The following is a 26930-nucleotide window of genomic DNA, read 5'->3' as shown; positions in this document are numbered from 1 at the left end:
GCCTAAAACTTAATAGCATCCAATAAAAGAAAAATTAAATTAATAATGAAGTTTTAGGGTACACATAATACCTTTGCTAAACAAGCAAATATTTCACAAAGGCTTGTACAGTGACAAGGATTATACCATTTATACAGGCTTACACATAACCTTCAATCATTTTTCTATTAAAAATATTTACTTATGAATATTAAAAAAATATCATACCCACCTCTGTGAATGATTTTCAAGTTTTCTTTTAAGTGGTTTAGTGCTTTCACAGTCTAAGGGGGGAAAGCAGAAAGAGCATTAACAGTTTCCACTTAGTGAAAAGTGCAATGGTTCGACCATCTGCCTCACACGGGTAGAGCAACATGCACGGGCGGGCGGCTCCCTCACGGGCAGCCCCCCAGCCACCGAGCCCACCCACAGTCCTGCCAGGACCGTACACTGTCCAGTGTGGCCTCAAAACAAAGTGCGTTTTTTTAATTCAATGTTTCAGTATCCCGTCGTTTTGTTTTGGGGCCACATCTGGCTGTGTGTGGGGACTGTCCCACAGTCTCCATGGTGCTCCTAGGACGATGCAGTACTGAAAATCAAGTCCAAGAACCCACAGACAAGAAAACTCATTTTTCACTGAGCCCCAGCCCTAACCCTCTTCATTTCTGGCCATTTTTCAGTTAAATTAAGACACTCAATGGCCAATTTACATTTGAAAGCATAGTTGCCTTTATATACTGCTCACAGACAGAGCAAAAAACAAAAGTAAGTTACAACTTGTTAAATAGGTAGGTCACTTAAAAAGTTGTGTAACGTTTTTTGTGCCTCTAAGCATTACAAGAACAAGTATGTCTAAGAGTCTGAGTTCATGTTCAACCCGAATTTAGCAAGTTTAACAAAATTCTCAGTGTCTCACAGTCATTGGTACTCATGGAGCACTGGATCTTAAAGAGTGATTTCTGCAGAGCATGGGTATAACCATGTAACCATATAACCATGCCACTGTGTAACCAAAATGGCAACTTATCCAGAGTCTATACCCATGTTTGATCACAGGTTACGAAAATATAAACAGCGGTTTCTTGTGGTATAGGAAATAATACTTCAATGTAAATACTCACAATCACAAACTGAAAAAAGAACTGAATAGGCCAAGCACTTGCTCTGAAAACTTAAGTTCTACTTCCAGCAAGCTGCTAAGTATTAATGGCATTTGTGAGTTCAAGTGGTTTTTAATAAGAAGGAACAAACTTAGCAAAGTAATTTTAATGCAGTACTTAATATACAGTCATCAGCAAATCTAATAAAATAGTCAAACATGTAAATTATTTATGACTATATTGCAAAATATAGAATTAATTTATGTTTTCTAGTTTCACGATCATCCTATATTAAAATAGTTAAGACTGACATTGTAGAATCAGTGCCTTGGTTGAAATCATTTACTTATAGTTACTAGTTTTCAAAGAAAATCAATCACTAAGCCTCTCCAAGTTTCAAATTTGTCATCTGAAAGAAAGGAGTTACACTATTTACCAGAGTTTCAACAAAGATAAACAATAACAAGATCTTGGACAGATACAAATAAATACTTAATAGCCGTCAGCTAACATCATCATTCTATTATTATACTATGATTATGAATACTATTAAGTTCCAATAACGGGTTGGCAAGCTAGAGAGATGGCTAAATTGATCACAAAATTTCATATGTAAATCCAAATAAAGTTTCTAATATCACAAATATCTTTTCATAAGATCTAGTTCATAAAACTTTTAAATTTAGGGGCTGGAGCGATAGCACAGCGGGTAGGGTGTTTGCCTTGCACGCGGCCGACTCGGGTTCGATCCCCCATCACATATGGTCCCCTGAGCACCACCAGGGGTGATTCCTGAGTGCAGAGCCAGGAGTAACCCCTGAGCATCGCTGGGTGTGACCCAAAAAGCAAAAAAAAAAACTTTTAAATTTAAACCTAATTTCAGCTAGGTTAACAAAATACTAACATTATAACTATGAATTTTAGGATTATAACAGAAAGTTTAGTCTGATTTTTTACATTCAAGTTATACACACATATTTACCTCATAATTAAAATTACTTCAGACTAATTTTTAACATTAACCCTTAATGGCCGAACAGAAGGAAGCTGGGCGGCAGGAGGGAGAGGACGGAGTCGAAGGCTCTGCCCTCGCACACACTGACCTGGCTGTGCGTCCAGAAGTGCCTCTGGGCCCCAAGCACCCCCCGGAGAGACGACTGAGCACAGAGTCAAGAGCAAACCCTGAAGAGCACCGGGCGTGGCCCAGGCCCCAAACCCCCATAAAGGATGAACTGGAAGTTATTAACAGGTCATGCTAGAAGCAGAAGATGTAAACATGCAAGAAATGGGAAATTACATGCAAATAAAATACCTATTTTAAATTTCCTATAAAATTTCCTTTATGCATGAATGAACTCAGGTCTTATCACCAACACAGTTCAATCATCAGTGGTTTTAAGGAATGTTATTAATTTTACTCTATCAAAAATATATTCCTTTTGGAAAATATATTGTGTACTTTTGTGAAACCTGAATGACCCAGAGGAAGACAGAAAATGACCATGAATTTACATTCAAAAAATAAACACAGATGCTAACAAGTAATGCTCTTTTACTTATTCCAGTATAATTGTCTTAAATTAGCAGTGACGATGATTATTGCTACTGCTAGTAAAAATAGAAATAGGAGACTAGAGGGATAGTATGGTGGGTCAGTACTTGCCTTGCAAGCAAGTACACCACATACGGACCCTCAAACCCATACCTGGGTCATTCCTGAGCACAGAGCCAGGAGGAAACCCTTGGCACATCCAGGTGTGACCCACCAAAACCAAAGTAAATTAATAATTTAAATAGTTTAGACTGTCTTGTCCAAATCTTTAACAACACAAAATATAATTTACTTACAAGTTTTAATAAAGGAGTTTCTAGGAGACCACTGTAATTCCAAAAATTTAGGAATAACAAAAGTTGACAGAATAAAACAGTAACAAGTCTCACAGTGGAGACGTTACTGGTGCCCGCTCAAGCAAATAGATGAGCAACAATGAGTGACAATCAATGAGTGACAGTGACAGAATAAAAATAAACAAAAAATTGGCTTTTCCACTCTTATTTATACAGCACATTCTGTCATAGTTCATTGCAATTTAATGAAAAGAACAATGTCAATATTTATCTTATTTTGATAGTTATGCTAATGCTTTTTGTAATTTTTGGTCTCTTTTCCTAAAACAAATTATTTTCCAGAAATATTAACATTCTATGAAGGACAGTCAGATATATGCATTCAAAATCCCAGGAGATTATTTATAGAACTATTTATAGAATGAACAATTTGAAAAGCAGATACTTACTGCTAAAGTGATTTTGCCTAAAATTTCTTCTGGAATAACATCATCTAATATACTATATACATATTTGTAAAACTTATCAAACGAGGTAGACATGAGTTCCATACAGATCCAACAGTCACCCTATAAAATAACAAATATCTATTATTCCTATACATCATTACTATCATCATTCTTTTAGACAAAGTAGATGTACAATGAGACAAGAAGCCATATTTTTTTGATGTCTTTGATTTTTTTTAATTTATTCTTTTATTGAATCACCATGTGGAAAGTTAGAAAGCTTTCAGGTTTAAGTCTCAGTTAAACAATGCTCGAACACCCATCCCTTCACCAGTGCACATATTTCACCACCAAGAATCACAGTATACCTCCCCCCTCCCCCCAACCTCCCCAGCCCCCCACCCTGCATGTGTAACTGGTAAATTTCACTTTACTTTCACATTACTTTGATTACATTCAATATTTCAACAAAAAATTCCTATTATTGATTTGGAGTTTCTCCCCCCTAAAGTCGACCTGCTGAGAAGAAAGCATTTGATAATTTGTTTTCCATTGAAGAAGCCATATTTTTTAAACCTCAAACTAGTGATATGTTTAGCTCTTATTTAAGCAACAGATAAAATATTCTCATTTTTAAAGACAAACTTATTTCTCCAGTCTTAATTGGAAGGAAAGTACCTTAGAAAACTTTTCCTTTTACGAAAATTTAAATTTTATCACAATTAAACACAAAAATAGGAATAATACTTTATTCTCCCTAAACCAAGGAAATTAAATTGTAGTGACCTTATAGTAAAAAAAAAAAAAAAAAAAAACTTCTTGAAATAGTTAAAGAAAGCAAGAAAACAAGGAGGGAGGGACGGAGGGACGGAGGGAGGGACGGAGGGACGGAGGGAGGGAGGGAAGGAAGGAAGGAAGGAAGGAAGGAAGGAAGGAAGGAAGGAAGGAAGGAAGGAAGGAAGGAAGGAAGGAAGGAAGGAAGGAAGGGAGGGAGGGAGGGAGGGAGGGAGGGAGGGAGGGAGGGGGAAAAGCAAATCTAAGGACCGGCTCTTTAAGATTTTAATGTCATAAATGTCATAATTTAAAAAGTAACCCCTGAGTCAGAAATATGGCTCAGGAATAAAGTGTTTTCTTTCATGAGTAATGCTTCAGGTCATGTCCCCTGAAGTGAACTAAAATAAAATAAATATATAAAACTACATTTTATATAAACTAAAATTAAAAAATTAAAATTAAAATCTTTAATTGATTTAAAATTTAGTTCTAACAGTGTGACAATAATAGCTAGGAATTATCATGCTGGACAAGATCTGAGTGTTAAAAAGCAGGTAAACAGGTTTTTTTGATAACTTTTCAGTATCAACATTGCAAACCACAATGCCCAGAGAAAGGGGGAGAGAGAGAGAGAGAGAGAGAGAGAGAGAGAGAGAGAGAGAGAGAGAGAGAGAGAGAAGAAGAAGAAGAAGAAGAAGAAGAAAAGCAAAAAGTACCTCCATAGAGGCAGGCAGGGGGTGGGCGGTGGGGGTTGACGGGAGGGAACCTGGAGACACCGGTGCTGGGAAACGTGCACTGGCTGTTGGAACACTGTATGACTGAACTCTATGAACAGCTTTGTAAGGGTCTATCACACAGTGCACTGTAGCACTGTAGCACTGTATTCCCGAGTGATTCAATAAAAAAGTGAAAAAAAAAAATAGGTCTATCCCATTCTCAATATCTCATTAGCCAACTCTTTTCTTTGTAGTCCTTATCATATTTCATTGTAAAATATTGTTTCCTTATTTAGTTTTTGGTAACCTTTCTTATTAGAATATTTGTTGGGGACTGCTCAGGACCCTGAACAAAAGAGGACCCCGAAACCTTTATCCTGGACAAACCGGAAAATTCCATTACCAGCTTTGCTTGACCTGAGGCAAAGGTGCCCTTGTGACAAAGGAAATAGCCAAACTCAAGAGGTAAAAGTAGCTCAGGGCAGTTAACTGAGAGACCCCATAAAGCCCTAAAGTAGAATACCTTCCTCTACCTTGTGCATTCCTCCTGCCAGATGCTCCTGCCAGATAAACCCTTGCCTTCCTCTCCCCACTATTTCTCAATCTACTCTTGAAGAATGTTGTAAGCCCACCTAATACACCCCGAACCTTTCCTTATTTGGTCTGAGAAGACACTTCCCTGATGATTGACAACTTATGTACCAACCCCCTGCTAAGAAAAGTATAAAACCAGCGTGGCAGTTAGTAAAGTTGCCCTTGATCGGCATGTGTCGTCTTGGGCCCCCTGTTTACTAACCTCACTAGTCTTATTTCAGATCGGGACCCTCACAGAATCCACCTAATTAGGAGCGCTTTCCACTGTTGTCTCTCCGCGGGCCGGAGAGATCTCCAGGGGAACGCGCAAATATTAGATATTATTAGATATTCACTTATTAGAATATCACAAGGGGTACAATATGAATTTCTTACATAAATACATTCTGATTAAAATTAAGCAGAATCACTCAAGACTACTGCCTGCACCATAAATTGCCTAAAACCCACCTTGAAAACAAGTTGACAATAAAATGAAAGTATATTCTTTGATAGCCATCCCATGACCACATCGCTACAGCTGTTAACATAATTTGTAAATCACAAAAGAAAAGAATAAAGTCAGAAACCAGAAAGTTAATACATTATTAAAGTGTTTCTCTAAAATTATTTTGAAAACTACCTAGCTCATAGAGATTTGCATATAAACAAATAGCATGACTAAAATGTTGTACATATACAACATAAAGGGCTACAAGCTACCTTGTGACTAAAATTATCTATGATAATCTCGTGTTATTAATAATCTGAGGATCGATGGATCTCTTCATCCTCAGAAACTCTCACCTCGCACCTGGCCCGGAGACATCAGAGGAGCCCTATGAAGCCCAGGAGACAGCTCCAAGGGCTGGAGCAAACACCGCATGCAGAAGCCCTGGACTGGAACCCCAGCACGCATGGTCCCCCAAGAACCACCAAGAATAATCCCTGAGCACAAATCTGAGAGTATCTCCCAAACATCATCAGATGTTGCTCCAAAAATCAAAAATAAAGAGATTATTGCACATTAAAGTAAAATGGCTAATCGAGAACAACACTGCTTATCAGTACTAGTGACAGGAATGGCCAGTTTACCCCTTCTCTCCCCATCAATACCTACAAAGCAAGAATCATATATGTTGTAATTTGCATTAGGATGAGTAAAAACACAATAACCAAAACACCTGCATTCATCTAATACAAATTTCAAAGAATGTTTATTTGTAAAGCATATCTAAAAGTGCATTTCCATTACATTTTCCTTAAGTCTTTTTCCTGTCTTTTAATTGTGTACTCTTGCAGACTGAACCTAACAAAAGGTTGAGTTAAATTTTTATTCCAAACACAACTCGCATTAAGATTACCCTAAAGAGGGGGCCGGAGCGATAGCACAGCGGGTAGGGCGTTTGCCTTGCACGCGGCCGACCTGGGTTCGATCCCTGGCATCCCATATGGTCCCCCAAGCACCGCCAGGAGTAATTCCTGAGTGCAAAGCCAGGAGTAACCCCTGAGCATCGCTGGGTGTGACCCAAAAAGCAAAAAAAAAAAAAAAAAGATTACCCTAAAGATACAAAGATATTATCTCAGAAGGTTTAGTAGAAATTTTTATTATGGAAAAAGCAGTTTCAATTTATCTACTCAGAAAACCAGTAAGAGAAGTTAAATTCTGTACTGTAGGAAAAAAGAAAGATCACTACCCGTGCATATTAGATATGCCAAAAACAGTAACAATAAGTCTCTCAATGAGAGACGTTACTGGTGCCCGCTCGAACAAATCGATGAGCAACGGGACGACAGTGACAGTGACATTTACATCAAGAGTATGACAGGCCTGACTTATTGCCCAGGGTCTTCCCTACACTCTCCTCATATAAGCTTGGGCACCCACCATTCCTCTCTTTTAAAATAGGACTGTTCTGCTAGCCTTAATGATCTACGCTAAAGAGCAAATGAGTTAATGATGTCAAGTATAAAGTTCCTGGCAGGTACTAAAAGTGTATGTATGTGTGTGTGTGTGTGTGTGTGTGTGTGTGTATAAACATATATGCATACATAAAATGGTAAGACATATGTATATATCACAGTAAGAAATGCCAAAAGTGCATATGTTATATGCTCATATATATGTGTATATAAATATACGTATATTTATTATTTTAATTTTTGCGCCCCCAGCAGTACCCAGGGTCTGTTTTCCTGGGTCCGTACTACAGGACTATATGTGGTGCTGGGACTCAAACTGGGGTCAGTCTTTAACTTGAAAATTCCCTGTACTACCCCTCTGATTCCTACAAAACTTTAGTGAAGGCACTCATATCATTTATCCTAACAATTACATGTCTATATATAGGCGCTGTAGAAATTTAACCTATTTATTTATTTATTTATTTATTTATTTATTTTAATGAATCACCACGGGGTACAGTTACAGACTTACAAACTTTCACGCTTACGTTTCAGTCATACAATGATCAAGTACCCATCCCTCCACTAGTGCCCATTCTCCACCACCGATACTGGTATGCCTCCTGCCACCCCTCCCCATCCCCCCCATCCTACACCGCCTCTGTGGCAGGGTATTCCCTTTTGCTCGCTCTCTCTCCTCATGGGTACTGTGGTTTGCAATAGAGGTACTGAATGGCCATCATTCGGTTTGTGGTCTATTGTCCTCACACATCTCCCAACCCCGTAAGAAAATGGGGCAATGAAATGAACAGAAACTTTCTCAAAGAAGAAATCTGAATGGCCAAAAGGCCCATGAAAAATGCTCTTCATCAATAATCATTGGGGAGATGCAGATCAAAACAACAATGAGATATCATCTCACTCCACGGAGACTAGCCCATATCCAAAAGAACAAAAGTAACCAGTGCTGGCTTTTGTGGTGAGAAAGAGACTCTCTCACTGCTGGTGGGAATGCCAACTGGTTCAGCCTGTTTGGAAAACAGTATGGACGATCCTCAAAAACTTAGAAATTGAGCTCCCCTTTGACCCAGCAATACCATTTCTGAGAATATATCCCGGAGATGAAAAAAAGGACAGTAGAAATGACATCTGCACTTGTATGTTCATTGCAGCACTGTTTACAATAGCCAGAATTTAACCTATATTATCAAGCACATATGCAAAAGGTTTGCTCATTTTTATACTTTATCATTATAAAAAAAGTCATAATAATTCAAATGGCTTCATGGTTAAATTCTGCTAAATATTTATAAAAGAAATAATATTAATTCCATAAAAATTCTTCCAAAAGACAGGATATGAGGGAATATTTCTCAAGTCATTGCATTAGACTATCTTTGTATGAACACAAAAGCCAAATAACACAGTAAAAAATAAAAGCCCTACAGATTAATATCTTTCATAAACAGAAATAAAACTTCCAAGTAAAATTTTATACAAAAATATATTTTTAAAATAATATATTTGTAATTCATCTTAGAAACAAGGCTGGCTTAACATTTTTTAAATCTTTCCATGTTATTATTTTAAAAAGTTTTAAACACCATAAGATAATCACAAGGGAGTAGAAAAAGAATTTTACAAATCTCTTATGTCCATCTCTGATTAAAAACCTCTCAGCAAATTAGGAACAGAATTCCTGACAAAAAGAATTTAATAATAAATTATATTGAGTGCTCTATGTCTTATCAGTTTTTCACATCCATAGAGATTTTTATTACAATCTCTTGTCTGCATTAGCAGACATTTAAGCAATATGTATTTTTAATATAAAAACAATATTAATTTTCTTCAAATAAAACACTTTTATAAGACTATTCAAATTTTCCTCTTTATAATTTTTTACTCTTCACTCTAAAAGTTTACATTTGTAGGCTTTACCCATCTCATGTAAACTCTAAAATATGTTAGTACAGAACTATTCTTTTTTTTTTTGTTTTATTAATGACAGGGAAGACATGATCATTACTTCAATAAGACCCAAATACAAAATAAAATTTAATGCAATGTTTTTTTTAGATGTCAGTTAAAAACTTATTTATGCAAATGAGTTAGCATTATATTACATTATTTGACATTTTTTATTTATACAGGTTAAAATTATATAGCAATCAGCACAAACTGACTTGCATTGTTTCATTTTCTGATAATTCCATTCGCCACTCCTCTAAGCTTTGCTGGAGCAAGCAATCTGAAGCAAATCTGCTCTGTGTCTGCCAAGAGGGCAGGCTGGGAGGTGGGAGGAGACTGAGGACACTGGGAGGTCACACGGGTAGCAGGCCTGGTGCTGGAACACTGTGTGGAACAGCTGTATTACGAGGAACATTACAAATCACAGTGTTTTCATTAAAATGACTGTCTAAAGAGCACTGGACTAGAGAGATATTACTGGAAGTGAGGTGCTTGACATGCATGTGGCTGACACCCCCACCCTGCAACCCCTGGCACTGCAGAGACCTGCCAACCACTGCCAGGGTTCCTCCTGACTAGAGAATAGTAAACTGACCCTGAGTTCTATCAGGTATGTCCCAAACACCCCCACCCAAATAAAATAAAACACTGCTAAATGTATATAAAGATAAGCCCAAGTGGGTAGAAATCCTTGCAAATCATAATCTAAAAATAAACTGGTATCCAGAATCAAGTTAAAATTCCCCCAAACTCAATAAGAAAAATATACCCTCCAAAATCAATAAAAGATACACAAAATATTGGGAAAGACAGATTATCAAAAAAGACATGCAGTTGGCAAATAAATGACAGAAAAATCTGTTGAATACATTAATTACTACAGGAATGCAAATTAAAAATACAAGCAAATTCTGCAAAATATTAGAATGTCAAAAAAATTACAAAGGTAACCATACCAAGTGCTGTTAAAGATACAAAAGAAACAGAACTCTCATACACTACTGGTGGAACGATAAAATAGTACTGCTCTGGAAAACAGTGTGCTCACGTTTTGCAAAGCTATGAAATGGGTCTATGGAGATAGTTCAACAGGTAAGGTGCTGGCCTTGCAACCCAGGTGCTGTCCCTGGCAGTCCACATGGTTACCTGAACACCGTCAGGAGTGATCCCTGAGCACAAAGCTGGGGGTAACCCTTAAGCACTGCCAGGTGTAGCTGCCAAATCAAATTGTAAAAAGTTCGACTTATACCTTCTTTTTTTTTTTTAATAACTTTTTATTAAATCACCATGTGGAAAGTTACAAAGTTCGCAGGTTTATATGTCAGTTATACAATATTCAAACACCCATCCCTTCACCAGTGCCCACATTCCACCACCAGAAACCCCAGTATACCCCCCGCCCCCACCCCCTACCCCCTACTGTATAACTAATGAATTTCACTTCATTTTTTCTTTACCTTGATTACATTCCATAATTCAACACAAAACTCACTATAGTTGTTAGAGCTTCCAAGCAAGAGAGACAGACCTACTACATTTGATAATTAGTTTTTCATTGCTGGAAATGAAGAGATATGTAGCCCCACTGCTACAAGTACATAACTCTCTCTCTCTCTCTCTCTCTCTCTCTCTCTCTCTCTCTCTCTCTCTCTCTCTTTTTCCCCTTTTTCCTTTTCCTTTTTTTTTTTTTCCTTTTTCCCCCTCATCCTCCTTCCAGCGCCTCATAGTATGGTGTACGCCACGCCACGTTGGCCAGCATGGGGCTTTTGCTTAGTTCACAGTCCAGAGAGCTGGCTGCTACATTAAAAACATTCAATATTTCAACAAAAACTTACTGTTATTATTTGGAGTTTCCCCCCCAAGTCAGACCTGTTCAAAAGGAACCGTTTCACATTGCTGGCAATTATAAATGTTAAGTTGCGCGGACACGGCAGCGTCCGCGCGGTTTTGGATTTCTGTATAAAGTCCCCCACGCCGGCTAATGGAGGAAATAACCTTCCTTCTTGGTCTCTCTCCCCTCCGGGAGACGGCGTGGTGTCTGACATTTTGTGGGTCCGTTGAGAAGGTATGAACTTTTGGCGCGAGGAAAAAAAAAAAAAATGTGTGCTTTGAACTTGAAACAGCCGCGGGATACAGGGCCAGCCCCCGCCAGGGCCGGGGCTCTGCTCCGGCCGGCCAGGTTTTCGGCCCGGGTGCCCATGTCTCTGCAGAGCCGGTGGATGTGCAACGAGCGGGAACCAGAGACAGCTTTAGGAATTGGGGTTCCAGCATCCGACTTACACCTTCTTAATGATTCAGTCATTCCACAGCCAGACAAGAATTTGAAAAACTGCAAAATAATTATGCTTAAGGAAGACAAAGCAAAAAGTAAACTCCTTAATTCCATTTACATATTCTAGAAAATGCAAATTCATCTATATGTGGCAGAAGCAAAGCAAATATGTGTTTGCCTAATGATGGGGTAAGCAAGAAGAGGTAAGTGTTACAGGGTACAATGAATCATATAAGGGATGTATGTGTCCACTGCTTGATTACAGTGAAAATTCTAAAGGTTTACGCATTTGTTCAAACTTATTAAATTATTTAAATATGTGTAGCTTATTTTTTTATTAGAGAATCACTGTGATGTACAAACTTCTGAACTTTAGTGTGCATTTCACTCATACAGTGATCATTTACCCATCCCTCTACCAGTGCCCATTCTCCTCCACCAATGATCTCAGTATCCCTCTCACCACCCCCACCTCATCCCCACCACCCCATCCTGCCTCTGCAGCAGGACATTCCCTTCTGTTCTCTCTCCTTTTGGGTGTTGTAGTTTGCAATAGAGGTATTGAGTGGCCTTCATGTTCAGTCTATAGTCTACTTTTAGTTCACATCTTCCAAGCCGAATGGGTCCTCCCAACATCCTCTACTTGGTGTTCCCTTCTCTATCTGACTGCCTTTTCCCCCATGTGTAGCTTATTTTTAAGTTTATCTCTGGTCTACAAAGAAATACACATATTTGGAGACACTGGTAACAAAAAATTTACCCACTTCCATATAAAATATTCACTATACTAAATAAATATAAAATATTCAGAAGTTTAATTATTCCCAAACAGCAAGGTAATCTCTATATATTAGAGCAAAAGTAAGAAAAAATAAGATCTTACAAGCACCTCAATTGATGCTGGGCTGAACCCACACACCAAGAACTGAAACCTGTGGCTGGCCACTTCTATTATATAAAATTAAATACTCAGTTGGGTTCCTCACAGTGAAAAGAATTGAAAGCATGTGTGTGCCTTTTAGTGATGTGGAAAGTCCTTCCTGCATATATTTACTTACATTCTTTCCTTTCTTAAGCACAGAACTTGTGTCTATTATTAGAACTGAAGATCATGTTGCCAAAAGAAAATAACCCTGTTCTTTAAAGTGATCAAACTCAAAAGAAAAATGTTTCTAAGAAAGCTTATTAAATCTATTTAATATATAAACTCTTCAACTTCACTAACTATTTAGTCTTAAATGGTGAACTTGCTGTTCTTTAAAAACTTCATCTTGGGGCTGGAGTGATAGCACAGCGGGTAGGGCATTTGCCTTGCACACGGCCAACCCGGGTTCAATTCCCAGCATCCCATATGGTCCCCTGAGCACCGCCAGGAGTGATTCCTGAGTGCTTGAGCCAGGAGTGACACCTGTGCATCGCCGGGTGTGACCCAAAGAGCCCCCCCCCAAAAAAAAAAAAAACTTCATCTTTTATTGAGAAAGTATCTATTAGTTCTCCCACTCTAAAATCTGGAGTGGAGGGGAGTTCATTTTATTCAATCTAGGCATTTTATTTATGACTTAGACAACATTCACACACTAAGCTCCAATAAGGAGACTATTACCGTAAGGAAGCTAAAGGCGCGATCCCTGCACACAGCCCACTATGACCTCAGGACCAATTGTGCATGACAAACAGAACTGGGAGCTTTTCATCTTTGGAGACCAATCCTTTGCACAGCTATGAGACTTTGTAAAGTCACTACCCAGATTTGTTTCCTTTCAGAAAAGGAACACATAATACCACCAAATACACTGAGACAGTTATGACTACAATATATAAAAATAACATATGAAATCTATAGAACAGCCAAGAGATGCCATTATTGAGTGCTGAAGAAGACAAAGTGATATGCATGATATCCTTTCAGTAACATGCTGCAAACCACACTGCCTAACGTGGAAAGTAAGAGAGAGAGAGAGAGAAGAAAAGTGTCTGCCACAGAGGCAGGCTGCAGGGGCGGGGCAGGGTGGGGACACTGGTGGCTGGAAAGGTGCACTGGCGGAGGGGCAGGTGTCGAAACACTGTATGACTGAAACTCAGTCATGAACAACTTTGTAGCTGTACACTCCGGTGATTCAATTCAAAGCTTTTGAAAAAAGGTTTATTTGTTGTTGTTGTTGTTTTGTTTGTTTTTGCTTTTTGGGTCATGCCTGGCGATGCACAGGGGTTATTCCTGGCTCATGCACTCAGGAATTACTCCTGGCAGTGCTCAGGGGACCATATGGGATGCTGGGAACCAAACCCGGGTGGGCCAAGTGCAAGGCAGATACCCTACCCGCTGTACTTCACTCCAGCCCTCTCAAAAAAAAAAAAAAAAAAACTTTTAAAAAAAGATTTTTTTAAAAAAAGATTTTTTTAAAAAAAGGTGTCAGTACTGATAAGTACAAGTCTCAAAGCCTTCAATGTTTCTGAAATATAAAGCCAAACTTTTTTCACCATTTGTGACATACGGGAACTGCCACAAATATTTGGTAGTACTTAATATTCAGTATTCAACAGTACTTCAATACTACTTCAAGCTTTCTCATTTGTTTCCAAACCCTTTTTAATCATGTATATCCATCTATCTTTTGTCATAAAATCAAAACCCTACACTATTTACCCTGGGGTATAACTTTTAACATGTTGCTTAATGAATGACCAAATATATATAATAAATAAACTGGTGCATACCAGCATGGTGGATGTGAAATAAGAATAAATATTCGGAGTCTATGATGGCACTGAATACAACATTGGAAAAGCTGATAGCAGAATCCAGTTTGAAGGAAAATAATCAATACTGTTCTACACAGTATCTGAAAAGGAAAAAGACCACAGGCTTTCCTGATGATGAAGATTACACTCATGGGAAGAGAGAGATAGCAGGATCCTCATACAACAAGAAGATCCAAATTCCAGACTCATACTCTTATACAAACTGAAATAACATATAATACACGGGTCCAGAATAATAACATATAATACACAGGTCCAGGTAAGTAATTTCCTATCAGTACACTGATAACGGTAGGAAGTGGTGAAATAAGTCAGCAAATTTAAATTGTCTGGTCAAAAAAATGAACATTCACATAAGACATTTATGTAATTCACAAAATACATTCAGTAATTTGTGAATAATTTGTGAATTAAAAAATGGCCTTTGTAATGAAGTAGAATATTTTCACTAACATTAAGAACTACCTTTGAAAGAGAGCCTCATTCACTGCCCACTGGTTCAGCCTTGTGGGAAAACAATATGGACACTCCTCAAAAAATGAGGAACTGAGCTTCCATTTGACTCAGCAATTCCACTTCTTGAATATAAACCAAGGGACCAAAAACACAATAGCAAAAAAGACATTCCTACTCCTACATTCACTGCAGCACAATTCACAATAGACACAATCTGGAACGACCCAAGTGGCCAAGAGCAGCTGACTGGAAAAAGAAACGATGGGACAAATACACAATAGAATATTACTGGGCCACAAGAAAAGATAAAATCCTGCAATTTGCCATTCTGTGGATGCATGTGCAGAGTACCATGCTGAATGAAGTCAGAGGGGAAAAGAATGACTCAGGTGATCTCTATCACGTAAGGAATATAAAGAAACATTAATAAGGGAACAACAAATGTTCAAAGGCAATAAAATAAAGAATATGAGCACTGGTCTTCAGCAGGAAGGGGGGGCTGGGGAATAACAGGCAGGGAAGAGAACACTCCAACAGTGGTGGAGAAGTGGTCACTGCAGGAAGAAGGGTGCTGCCGGTGTCAAGTGCCGTGAGCGGAATCCCATCGGTAACAGCACTGGACACCACAGTGCCAAAATTTATTAAAAAGTGCCCGACACAGAGGCAGGTTGGCAGGTGGGAGGGAAACGAGGGACTCGGGTGTAGGGATCAGTGTTGTGACACTGTACACCCGAAACCCAGCCATGAATAAATCTGTAATGCGCGGTGATGAAATAAATGTTTAATTTCATGAAAGTGATCAAAAATTAGACAAACAGGGGGCTGGAGCAATAGCACAGCGGGTAGGGCGCTTGCCTTGCACGCGGCCGACCCAGGCTGACCCAGGCTGACCCAGGTTCGAATCCCAGCATCCCATATGGTCCCCTGAGCACCGCCAGGGGTAATTCCTGAGTGTAGAACCAGGAGTAACCCCTGTGCATTGCTGGGTGTGACCCAAAAAGAGAAAAAAAAAAAAATTAGACAAACAGGCAACACACCGCAGAGACGCCGCCCAACTCCACACAAGGCTGCTTCACCCGGGCAGCCGGAGGGGAGCAGGGGAGTCCCCCGCCCCAGCAGGCCCTCGGCGGCCGAGAGCCTCCAGAGCTCTCCCGCTCAGGGCCAGTCTCCGAAGGCGGCCACGCCTCCCCCCTGCGTGAATCTGCCGGAAGATCCAGGCACGCGGGACTGAGATCTCCGGGTGCCCCCCCCCCCACTCCTGTCCTTCCAGGACGCTGCAGGCCCTGCCTGGGCACCACCAACAGCCACAATCCAGAGACTCACACACACAAAAACATCTCTTGGAAGAGAGCGACAGAGTGACAGGCTGCACACATGCCTCCAGACGCCAAAGTCGCCACCAGTTAAAAAAATTTTTTTAAATTAATTAACCTCAGCTGAATAACCGCATTTAACATTTTAGAATTCCTGGTGCAACATCTCATACGCTGCCTCACTGACTTACGAGGAGCGGCACAGCACCCTGGGTGGGGAGCACAGCAGAAGGCAGCTGAGCTCAGAAGGGAAGGATGTTAGCTGCTGCATTTTTACATGGAGTCTAGAAGGACACAGGCCGGCTGGAACTGGGCTGTCAGTCATCTCTCACACAAGGGCTTGACGGCTCCAGGGTGACATACAACACTTTTCTTCACAGGCTGTTCTCTAAGGAAACTCTTTTGGATCACTTTTAGTTGATTATTCATAACAAGCAATACAAAATAAATTATTTAAGTCTTGCTTGAGGGCAGGTCTTGGGCTCAGGGTGGAAACATTCAAAATATGGTGGTGGGAAGGTGTTATGTGGTGGGATTGCTGTTGGAATATTAAATATAATAAATTACTGTGAACAACTTCATAAAAATAAAATTTTTTTAAAAGTAGATTAATATATTACGACTGAGCGAAGGATTAACTGACTGACCTCTAAGATCTGTTCCAATGATAAGATTTCCTGTCTTTCTAACCAAGGTTAGGAATCCATCCCCCAAAAGAGAGACAGGAGGAAAGGTGCTATTATGAACTGATTTCCTTACAATTCATAATAGCACCAAAAAACAATTCATAATAGCCCTCATCAGTATAACTTAATATTTTCAAAATAAGAGTTCAGTTCTCCTCACCTAAATATATACCACAGGTCATTCAAGATATCATAGAGTATCTGATTCTCTTATTGCTCTAGCTTTAGCACCTATGCCTAACAATCTCCTGCTTTAGCTAGATGACTGAGAATGAGTGCATACGCTGGCAGCTGAAGCAGAAAATGATAACCCCGAAACAAGACCAAGGCACACGAATGGCTCCTCTGCTCCTAAAAGACCATGATCCTGGAGGCCGACTAACTACTTTCGAACCAGCGGCTTCTTACAGAAATGCCTCTAGACTGTGAACTGAGCTGCCCAGGGAGGGGAAAGGTTTTTCTCTCTCGGCCTTCCCTTTCCGAGGTGGTGGCGGCGTCGGCGGTGGCGGTGGCCGCATGGCGACTGCCATCTTATAGAGCCCACTAACCAGAGATACGAGCGTGCAGTGACGCAACTTCTGGCAGAAATTTCTCTGGAATTAATTACTAAAACACCAGAAATCCAAAACCTCATATACTCTTCATTCTCAGCAATGGAAAACTAATTACCAAATGATGCCTTTTCAGCAGGTTTGATTGTTGGGGGAAAATTCCAAATAATAATAGTGAGTTTTCTGCTAAAATATTGAATGTAATCAAAGTATGGAGAGGGTAAAGTGAAGATCATTAGCCACACAGGTGGGGGGTGGGAGGGGGGTATGCTGGGGTTCTTGGTGGTGGAACATGTGCACTGGTGAAGGACTGGGGGTTTGATCTTTGTATGACAGACTTAAACCTGAAATCTTTGTAACTTTTTTCATGGTGATTCAATAAAAAAAAAAAAAAAAACACACACACAAGACCAAGAAATTAGAGTTCAAGCTTCTACATACACATCTTAATGCCTTAAGATGCCAGGCTGGGGTGGGGTGGTGGGAGGGAAGCGGGGTCACTGGTGCTGGGAAATGTGCACTGGCGGATGGGTGGAACAGCGTACGACTGAAACCTGACCACGGGGAGCTTTGCAACCCTCTATCTCAGTGTGATTCAATTTTTTAAAAAAGGGGGGAGGGGAGGTTAATGAAAGAATAAAATGAATTCTCCATCTTCCCACCTTCAACAGAGAAGAGGCCAGGCAGTCTGGTGAGCAACGCGGCCGGAGAAATGCTCCGGACCCGAATCCGGGCCAACAACACCAGGGATCCAGACGGAGGAGGTACAGCTGGTACACCTTCTCCGGATGGAACCCTGGCGACACTGAGAAGCAACTAACACGGCTCCGGGTTGCGGGACTGGAACACATCCGAGCCGCGGGGGGGCACTGGAGTGGGGCAGCGCCTGCCCAAACTCCAAATGGTCCCGGCCGCCAGAAGTCCCGCCCTCGACCCACCCTCGGCGCCATCTTCCCACCTTCAACAGAGAAGAGGCCAGGCAGTCTGGTGAGCAACGCGGCCGGAGAAATGCTCCGGACCCGAATCCGGGCCAACAACACCAGGGATCCAGACGGAGGAGGTACAGCTGGTACACCTTCTCCGGATGGAACCCTGGCGACACTGAGAAGCAACTAACACGGCTCCGGGTTGCGGGACTGGAACACATCCGAGCCGCGGGGGGGCACTGGAGTGGGGCAGCGCCTGCCCAAACTCCAAATGGTCCCGGCCGCCAGAAGTCCCGCCCTCGACCCACCCTCGGCGCCATCTTCCCACCTTCAACAGAGAAGAGGCCAGGCAGTCTGGTGAGCAACGCAGCCGGAGAAATGCTCCGGACCCGAATCCGGGCCAACAACACCAGGGATCCAGACGGAGGAGGTACAGCTGGTACACCTTCTCCGGATGGAACCCTGGCGACACTGAGAAGCAACTAACACGGCTCCGGGTTGCGGGACTGGAACACATCCGAGCCGCGGGGGGACACTGGAGTGGGGCAGCGCCTGCCCAAACTCCAAATGGTCCCGGCCGCCAGAAGTCCCGCCCTCGACCCACCCTCGGCGCCATCTTCCCACCTTCAACAGAGAAGAGGCCAGGCAGTCTGGTGAGCAACGCGGCCGGAGAAATGCTCCGGACCCGAATCCGGGCCAACAACACCAGGGATCCAGACGGAGGAGGTACAGCTGGTACACCTTCTCCGGATGGAACCCTGGCGACACTGAGAAGCAACTAACACGGCTCCGGGTTGCGGGACTGGAACACATCCGAGCCGCGGGGGGGCACTGGAGTGGGGCAGCGCCTGCCCAAACTCCAAATGGTCCCGGCCGCCAGAAGTCCCGCCCTCGACCCACCCTCGGCGCCATCTTCCCACCTTCAACAGAGAAGAGGCCAGGCAGTCTGGTGAGCAACGCGGCCGGAGAAATGCTCCGGACCCGAATCCGGGCCAACAACACCAGGGATCCAGACGGAGGAGGTACAGCTGGTACACCTTCTCCGGATGGAACCCTGGCGACACTGAGAAGCAACTAACACGGCTCCGGGTTGCGGGACTGGAACACATCCGAGCCGCGGGGGGACACTGGAGTGGGGCAGCGCCTGCCCAAACTCCAAATGGTCCCGGCCGCCAGAAGTCCCGCCCTCGACCCACCCTCGGCGCCATCTTCCCACCTTCAACAGAGAAGAGGCCAGGCAGTCTGGTGAGCAACGCGGCCGGAGAAATGCTCCGGACCCGAATCCGGGCCAACAACACCAGGGATCCAGACGGAGGAGGTACAGCTGGTACACCTTCTCCGGATGGAACCCTGGCGACACTGAGAAGCAACTAACACGGCTCCGGGTTGCGGGACTGGAACACATCCGAGCCGCGCGGCCGCTGACGCGGCCGCGCGACCTTTTCTAAAAACTGAAAACATACAATCTTTTAATGACAAACCAATTATCAAATGCTTCCTTAGTAGGGCTGTCTTCCTTGGGGGGAAACTCCAACAACAATAGTGAGTTTTGTTTTGAAATATGGAATGTAAGCAAGGTAGAGAGAAAATGAAGTGAAATTCATCAGTTATACAGTTAGGGGGGCTGTGGCGGGGGGTATACTGGGGATTTTGGTGGTGGAATATGTGCACTGGTGAAGGGATGGTGTTTGAATATTGTATAACTGAGACATAAACCTGAAAACTTTGTAACTTTCCACATGGTGATATAATAAAAATTAAAAAAAAATAAAATAAAATAAATAAATAAATAAAATGAATTCTCTTTATTTCTTTAAATTTTCTTCTCTTGTGAATTTACTGAAGAGTTGGGTAGGGACATGTACACGCGGCTGTAACAGAGAGAGCAAAGTCTGAACAAGGCAAAAGGCAAAACGGCCCGGCGGGGGGTGCTCCAGAGCAAAGCGGAACCTGACCCTCGAGCGAAGAGTTGAGTTTTCGAAGTCATTTGAATTATTAGTTTCTTAAAGTAAAGAGAGTATTCGCAAGTGGATAATGGGTATATGGGATTCATATCTGAATGACAGTCATAAGTATGAACACACTTTTAATGACAGACTTCAGTATTTTTTAAAATGTTAAAAAAATAAGCAGAGAGTGCTGATCTAAGGAGGGGCACACTCTCCACAGGAGGCCCTGATCTAATTCCCCAAAAGGAAAAGAAACAGATTCACACCTTCATCAAAAGAACAGTAAGTGATAGAAACTAATGCTCTAATTATCTAGTTCTGTACTGAAATATTAAGAAAACAATTTTAGGGCCAAAGTGACAGTACAGTGGGCAGGGCACTGGCCAGCACACAGCTGACCAGGATTCAATTCCCTGGCACCGGGAACATGGTTCCAAGTCTGCCAAGAATGATCCCTGAGCACAGAGCCAGGAGTAAACCCTGATCACTGCCTGGTGTAGCTCAAAAACAAAATAGCAACAAAAGAGAATTTACTACTAATGTTCAGTATTTAACTCTATATCACAATATAATCCTGCCTTCCTCTTATTCCAATTAAATATCTATGTTGGATAAAACCCAAACATGTTATTCCTACCTCTCTGAAGAGTGCACCATAAAACTGAACAATATATGGGCAATCACTACTCCGCATTACTACATCCAAGTCCATAAGAAGTTGCTTTTGTTCTTTTTCATCCACTGTTGACCGAATTCTCTGTAAAAGAATAAGAAAATGTCATGGAATTAAAAAAATAAAATAACAGAAAAACCTTTACCACAAGACTGAAAATTATTATGCAAACGTCATAAATACTTAACAGACATAGAAATTATTATCTCCTTTATACTACAAGAAAAATTTAGCAAAATAGTTTAAGAATTCTTTGAGACACAGGGCTCCACAAGTACTAACCAATGACATTGCAAAGTAGACAGCGAATTCATGAAAATTAAATCCACATGCAAACATATCAAGCATAAAAATCATAAGGAGTTATACTTTACACAGTGTTCATGTGATCATCAATACATCCTACATAATCACCACTTCAGAAAAATACCCAGAATCCTGGGCATTCAAGGCAAGAATAGACATCTCCCTGACATCTTTATATATAGACTCCTTATCCTTAGATATGAAAAACAGTCAGAACAGATATAACCAGGAACTAGAGTTGGGGGGCAGGGGAGTGGGCTGGAATTCTATCTCCATTCACCACGCTGGCTAGTAAGAGCAAGAAGTCCTCCTGACATCACAGCCTACAAATCCTAATGCAGAGCAGCATAAGCAGCGGGAGAAAAAATGAAAATGAGAAACAACAGGACTATCCGTCCATTCCCAAGCTGATGAGGAGCTTGTAAGTACAGCACAGACTTGAGACATCTTCCTCGTCAGCCTACAGCCAGGCCTGCCCAACTCTGAGCAATGCCACACAGAACTAGCAGTGCTTCAAGAACAGAATATGGAGATAGCCATGGGGTAGCTATCACTGCACTAGAGAGAGAGAGGGAGAAAAGACGTTCAGAGTAAAAGCTTTAACAAAGTCATAACTTAACACAGACATGCAAACAATTCTGCTTCTCAAACAAAAGATCACAACATCACACTAGACGTTTTTTTACAATGCACCAAAATATGGCACATACTGATGAGGCAAGTTGGTATAAAAATTGACATTTTATTATTTTGCTTCCAATGACTTCAAGTTATATGTCCTCAATGTTCTTGAAAGGGGTGAAGGCAATAAGTTAAATTCTTGAGCCCATTTAACAGAGAAGAAGCCAAAGGCACAGAAAATAAAATAGATATGTTCAATCTGACATGACACAAAATAAGCAGCTGTACAAGGAACAGAAGCAGGTTTTCTCAATTTAATTTTCCACACTAAATGAAGAATTCTATATATTCTAAACACAAATTTAACTCTTTTTTTGACAGCTGTACAGCTGCATATACATTTATATACATAGATATAAGATTTTTACACTATCACTGTATGAACAAGGAGAAATAAGAATCCAAAATTTAAAAAAAATTAAATTGATACTTTGAAAATTTTCTTCTGATATTTTCATAACTTGGGAATTAAAAAGCCTGCTTTTAAGTGACCTTAAAAGTTTATGTTCAGGCCTGAGCAGGGCGTTTGCCTTGCACAGGGCCGATCCAGGTTCGGTCCCTGGTACCCCATCCTGACTACTGCCAGGAGTGACTCCGGAGTGCAAAGCCCAGACTAACCAATGAGCAATACTGGTGTGAGCCAAAAAGTAAAAATAAAACGTTTTATGTTCACTCAAAACCATTACTTGTTGAAAGAGTCAAGACATGTATTTTACAGTTTTTCAAAACATGACATTGAGAATGTCTGTGGACAATTTTATTCCATTTATTCCTCTATAAAACCATAACTAAGGCCAGAGAGAGAGTTTAAAGGGGTTGAACACACAATCAGAAGCAGGAGGCCCGGGTTCCTGCAAGCCCCCACTCCGCTCCGTACAGTACTGAGCAGCAGGATGAACCAGGAGTGATTCCGGGGCACTGACATGAGTGCCCCAAAAACCCATGACTTTATCTCTAAAAGTAGAGCTGATAAATAACTAATTTAGGGGTAATTAAAAAAAACTTCATGAAGGGGGCTGGAGCGATAGCACAGCGGGTAGGGCGTTTGCCTTGCACGCGGCCGACCCGGGTTCGAATCCCAGCATCCCATATGGTCCCCTGAGCACGGCCAGGGGTGATTCCTGAGTGCAGAGCCAGGAGTAACCCCTGTGCATCGCCAGGTGTGACCCAAAAAGCAAAAAAAAAAAAAAAAAAAAACTTCATGAAGTCGTCAGTGTGGCTGGGAAAGCTAAAGAATATTCTCTAATTCCATTGCTCATACAAAATAAAACATGGAACTTCCAAATAACCTATTGGTCTAGCAAGAAATTGATTCTGCTCATGATACTTCTGAAGATCTGAGGATCACTAAACACACCCTCTTGCTCTCTGAATATCAGGTCCAAGTGTGGCGCAGTGAGCAGAGCAGGTGCAGTAATGCATCTGAATTGCTTGGAACTATTCAAGTTAGCGAACCCTTAACTATATTCATTTAATTATAACATCACATGTGAGCACTTAATGTCACTGTCACTGTCATCCCGTTGCTCATCAATTTGAGCGGGCACCAGTAACGTTTCTCATTGAGAGACTTATTGTTTCTGTTTTTGGCATATCCAATATGCACAGGGAGCTTGCCAGGCTCTGCCGCGAGGGCTCCATACTCTCGGTAGCTTGCCGGGCTCTCCGAGAGGGGCGGAGGAATCAAACTCGGGTCGGCCACGTGAAAGGCGAACGCCCAACCGCTGTGCTATCCAAGCACTTAATAAAAACAACAAACTCAAAAGGACTAAAGAACACTTTAGTGTTCTTTATGACTGAGACTTAAAGACTGAGACTCTCAGACTTAATGACTGAGACTTAAACCTGAAAGCTTTATAACTTTTGTCACAGTGATCCAATAAAATAAAATTTAAAAAAAAACACAAAAAAAGCTCTCAGAATAAATAAAGGAATACAGCAAGTGGCCAGGTGCAAAGTTAGCAAACACAAATCAGCCGCTTTCTTATATGCAAAGAATAATGCAGAGGAGAAAGCAATCAAGGAGTCTATCCCATTTAAAATAGTACCCAAAAACACCAAGTATCTAGGAGTCAGTATAACAAGTGACGTGGATGATCTATACGGTGATAACTTTTAATCACTTAAGAAAATGGTAGAGGAAGACCTCAGGAAGTGGAAAAGTATTCCATGCTCATGGACTGGAAGAATCAATATGACTAAAATGACTATCCTACCTAAGTTACTATATAGATTCAATGCAATTCCCATCTAAATTCAGATGACATTTTTCCAGGATCTAGAAAAATCAATAATAAAGTTTTTACGGATGCAGGAAAGACTGCAAATAGCCAGAACCATACTGAATAATAAGAATTAGGGAGGTATTTCATTATCTAATTTGGAACTGTATTACAAAGCTATCATGATCAAAACTGTATGGTAGTGGCATACAGACAGACCATCTGGTCAATGGGTCAGAATCGAATACCCAATGACAAAACCCCATATATACGGGCAGTTAATTTTCAACAAAGCAGCTAAGAACATAAAATGGCATAAAGGTAGACTCTTTACCAAATGGTGCTGGAAAAAATTGGATAACTATGTGTAAGAAGCCAAAGCTGGATCCTTACCTTCCACCTCACCAATCCCTCATCACTATCCTGATTCCCACCATCTGGTCTCTAGGACAGGCCCTTTTCTCTTTATCTTTTTTCCTATCAGGTACTATGATTTGTATCCCTGTTATTCAAAGAGCATCGTGCGTACCCGTTCTTTATGCAGACACAGTAGCAGTATTGTGTTAAAAAATACATCGTGGAGCTCTTGCACTACATGCATTCGGTGGCCACGAGCTGTTTCCCCAGCCCAGCCTGCTGCCGCCACCAACAGACACACAAGGGATAGAACAGGGCCACCATGCTGGTTGGTGACCAGCTGCTGTTTATTCCATTCTTCCCACGCGCTTAGTCCAATCTCACCGAGTACCCATTCCAGCCTCACACTGGCCTCATTCCCATCTCCTCCTGTCCCCACGCTACTCTCCCCGAGCCCGGACTTGCAGCCTTAGTCAAAAGCCCAACCACCCAGGCTGGGGGTAGCAACTACACATAGGTCAGATGCACCATCAATGTATGTAAAGCCCTTCCTTCCCGTGGAAGCTCTTCTAAGACAAAGATCTCCTACTAGGAGATTCTCAAGGGAAGAATTTCATCCCCCTTCTCCTTTCCTTAGTCCACAAACAATCATCTTAAACTTACTTCTTAATAATCTTTCTAGTCATCTTGTATGGACACAGGGTGACTTTCCTGGGGACATCTCACTATAGATCCCCGACTACAATCCTCAGGCCAGATTAGTCCTTCCTAATCGCTGCAGGGTCCTTGTCCAGTCACTTCTCTGGGTCATGACAGAATTTGTCCATGACCATGTTCTTAACTTATACATTTTATGGCACTTGTCCTGTACCGTTTCAATACCAGGGGAGCTTACCCCTTGCCCTGGGTCCATCCAGTCCCTTTGTCAGGAGCCTGCTTTTGGGGTGCTAGGGGCTAAATGCAACTGAGGCTTAAGTCAAGTAAATATGACAGATACCCAGAAGTAAATATTATTCAGAGTCAATTAACTCCCAAGTTACAAAAGCATAGCATTAACTGTCATCCTGTATCTATACAAAAAAGACATTGCTCGAAAGTAAACCATGCAAAGGACATAAGGGAAAGAGAAAAGCATACTTCACTTACAAATATAAAATCCAGAGTCCTTAGAAGAATCTGACCTTACAAGTCCCAGGGTCTGATTTGGGGATATAGCTGATTAACAGATAAGGGAAGTAGTGCCTAGGGAGCACTGTGATGGGTGTAACCCAACAAACCTAACCTCCCTGGGGCAAGGGAGAAATACACCCAATGTTATCCTACAGTACTGTAAACAGTATCTTCTAACCTAGGGCAGGAAGGGAAGCACAGTGGGTTCTGGACACTTGCATTGCACATGGTTTTAAACCCAGCATCTACCCTGTGCCCTTCCAAGAGTAATCCCTGAGAAAAGAACCAGGAATAAATCCTGAGCACCACTGGACCACTGGGTATGATCCAAAACAACAAAAATTAAAATATTTTTAAAATATTTTCTAATATGAAGTCAATATTCCCTTTATTAGGATAAAAGACTTTTATACTTCTGCCTACTCAGCTTCCCTCCTAAATTTATCCTTTTTAATCTTACTAAATTTTCTATTTGCAGGATTTATCTGTTTCATGTAAGTTGTAAAATGTACTTGTGCAGAATTATTCATAATAATTTTATAATATTTATATCTATAAAAATGACAGGTTTAGAAAAAAATCTATTTATAATTAATTGACAATTCTGTGGAATTACAGATTAGCTCCATTCACCTACGTTTGTTTCACCACCTCCACAATTTAAAAAAATACAGATCTAAGCGCAATACAAAATAAAATACATAGTAAAGGAATGGCAAATGGTCACAATTATCAGAACTGAAGAGTTTGTCCACAGAAGCATGATAATGTGGGAGGGAGAGGAGAGCAGAGGGTAGGGGTCCCTGGGGCACTACTGGAGGGAAGATGACGCCTTCCTGCCAGAAGTGCCCCAGGTGGTGCGGATGGCACTGGAGTGACGTATCTGAAGACCATGGACTACTCCCAACTGTACCCCATGCTGCTGGAGCCCACGTACTGCTTGTGCTCACGCGTGGCTGCCGAGCATATGTGTCAAGTGCATCTCCCCTCCTGATGCGGATGCCAGGCGCTCAGCCTTTGGAGAAGCCTGCATTCTCTCCTGATCGATCTCTCTCTCTCTCTCTCTCTCTCTCTCTCTCTCTCTACTAAATACAGTAAGATAAGTCAAGTATCTGAGATGTGACTATGAGGAGTATAGATGTAGAATCGAAGTATGAAAGATAATGGACGTAGATACCATCACCGGGAGCGTGAACGGGACCCTGGTTGAAGCGCAGCAGTTTCTCACAAGAGGTGAAGAAAGGCTACAGGGCAGAGGAATGTATAGGAGTTTGTGCAAGGTCTGTAACTGTG

The 26930-nt window shown here is 41.4% G+C and overlaps 1 protein-coding gene across 3 annotated transcripts in view; it reads right to left on the bottom strand.

Annotated features, from left to right (window-relative positions):
* MAP2K4 (mitogen-activated protein kinase kinase 4) overlaps positions 1 to 26930 on the bottom strand; it is a 180180-nt gene that overhangs the window by 51691 nt on the left and 101559 nt on the right. For all 3 annotated transcript variants that reach the window (XM_055141645.1, XM_055141646.1, XM_055141647.1), the window contains 3 exons: positions 20866 to 20985; positions 3377 to 3496; positions 212 to 263 (listed from right to left, as the gene is read on the bottom strand). In XM_055141645.1, coding sequence (XP_054997620.1) covers positions 212 to 263; positions 3377 to 3496; positions 20866 to 20985 — 292 coding nt within the window. The remainder of the gene's footprint in view (positions 1 to 211; positions 264 to 3376; positions 3497 to 20865; positions 20986 to 26930) is intronic.

Source organism: Sorex araneus, chromosome 6 (assembly GCF_027595985.1).
Source record: "Sorex araneus isolate mSorAra2 chromosome 6, mSorAra2.pri, whole genome shotgun sequence".
NCBI classification, from domain to species: Eukaryota; Metazoa; Chordata; class Mammalia; order Eulipotyphla; family Soricidae; genus Sorex; species Sorex araneus.
The sequence above is the reverse complement of the archived record's forward strand: the minus strand, read 5'-3'. Positions and strand labels throughout refer to the sequence as shown.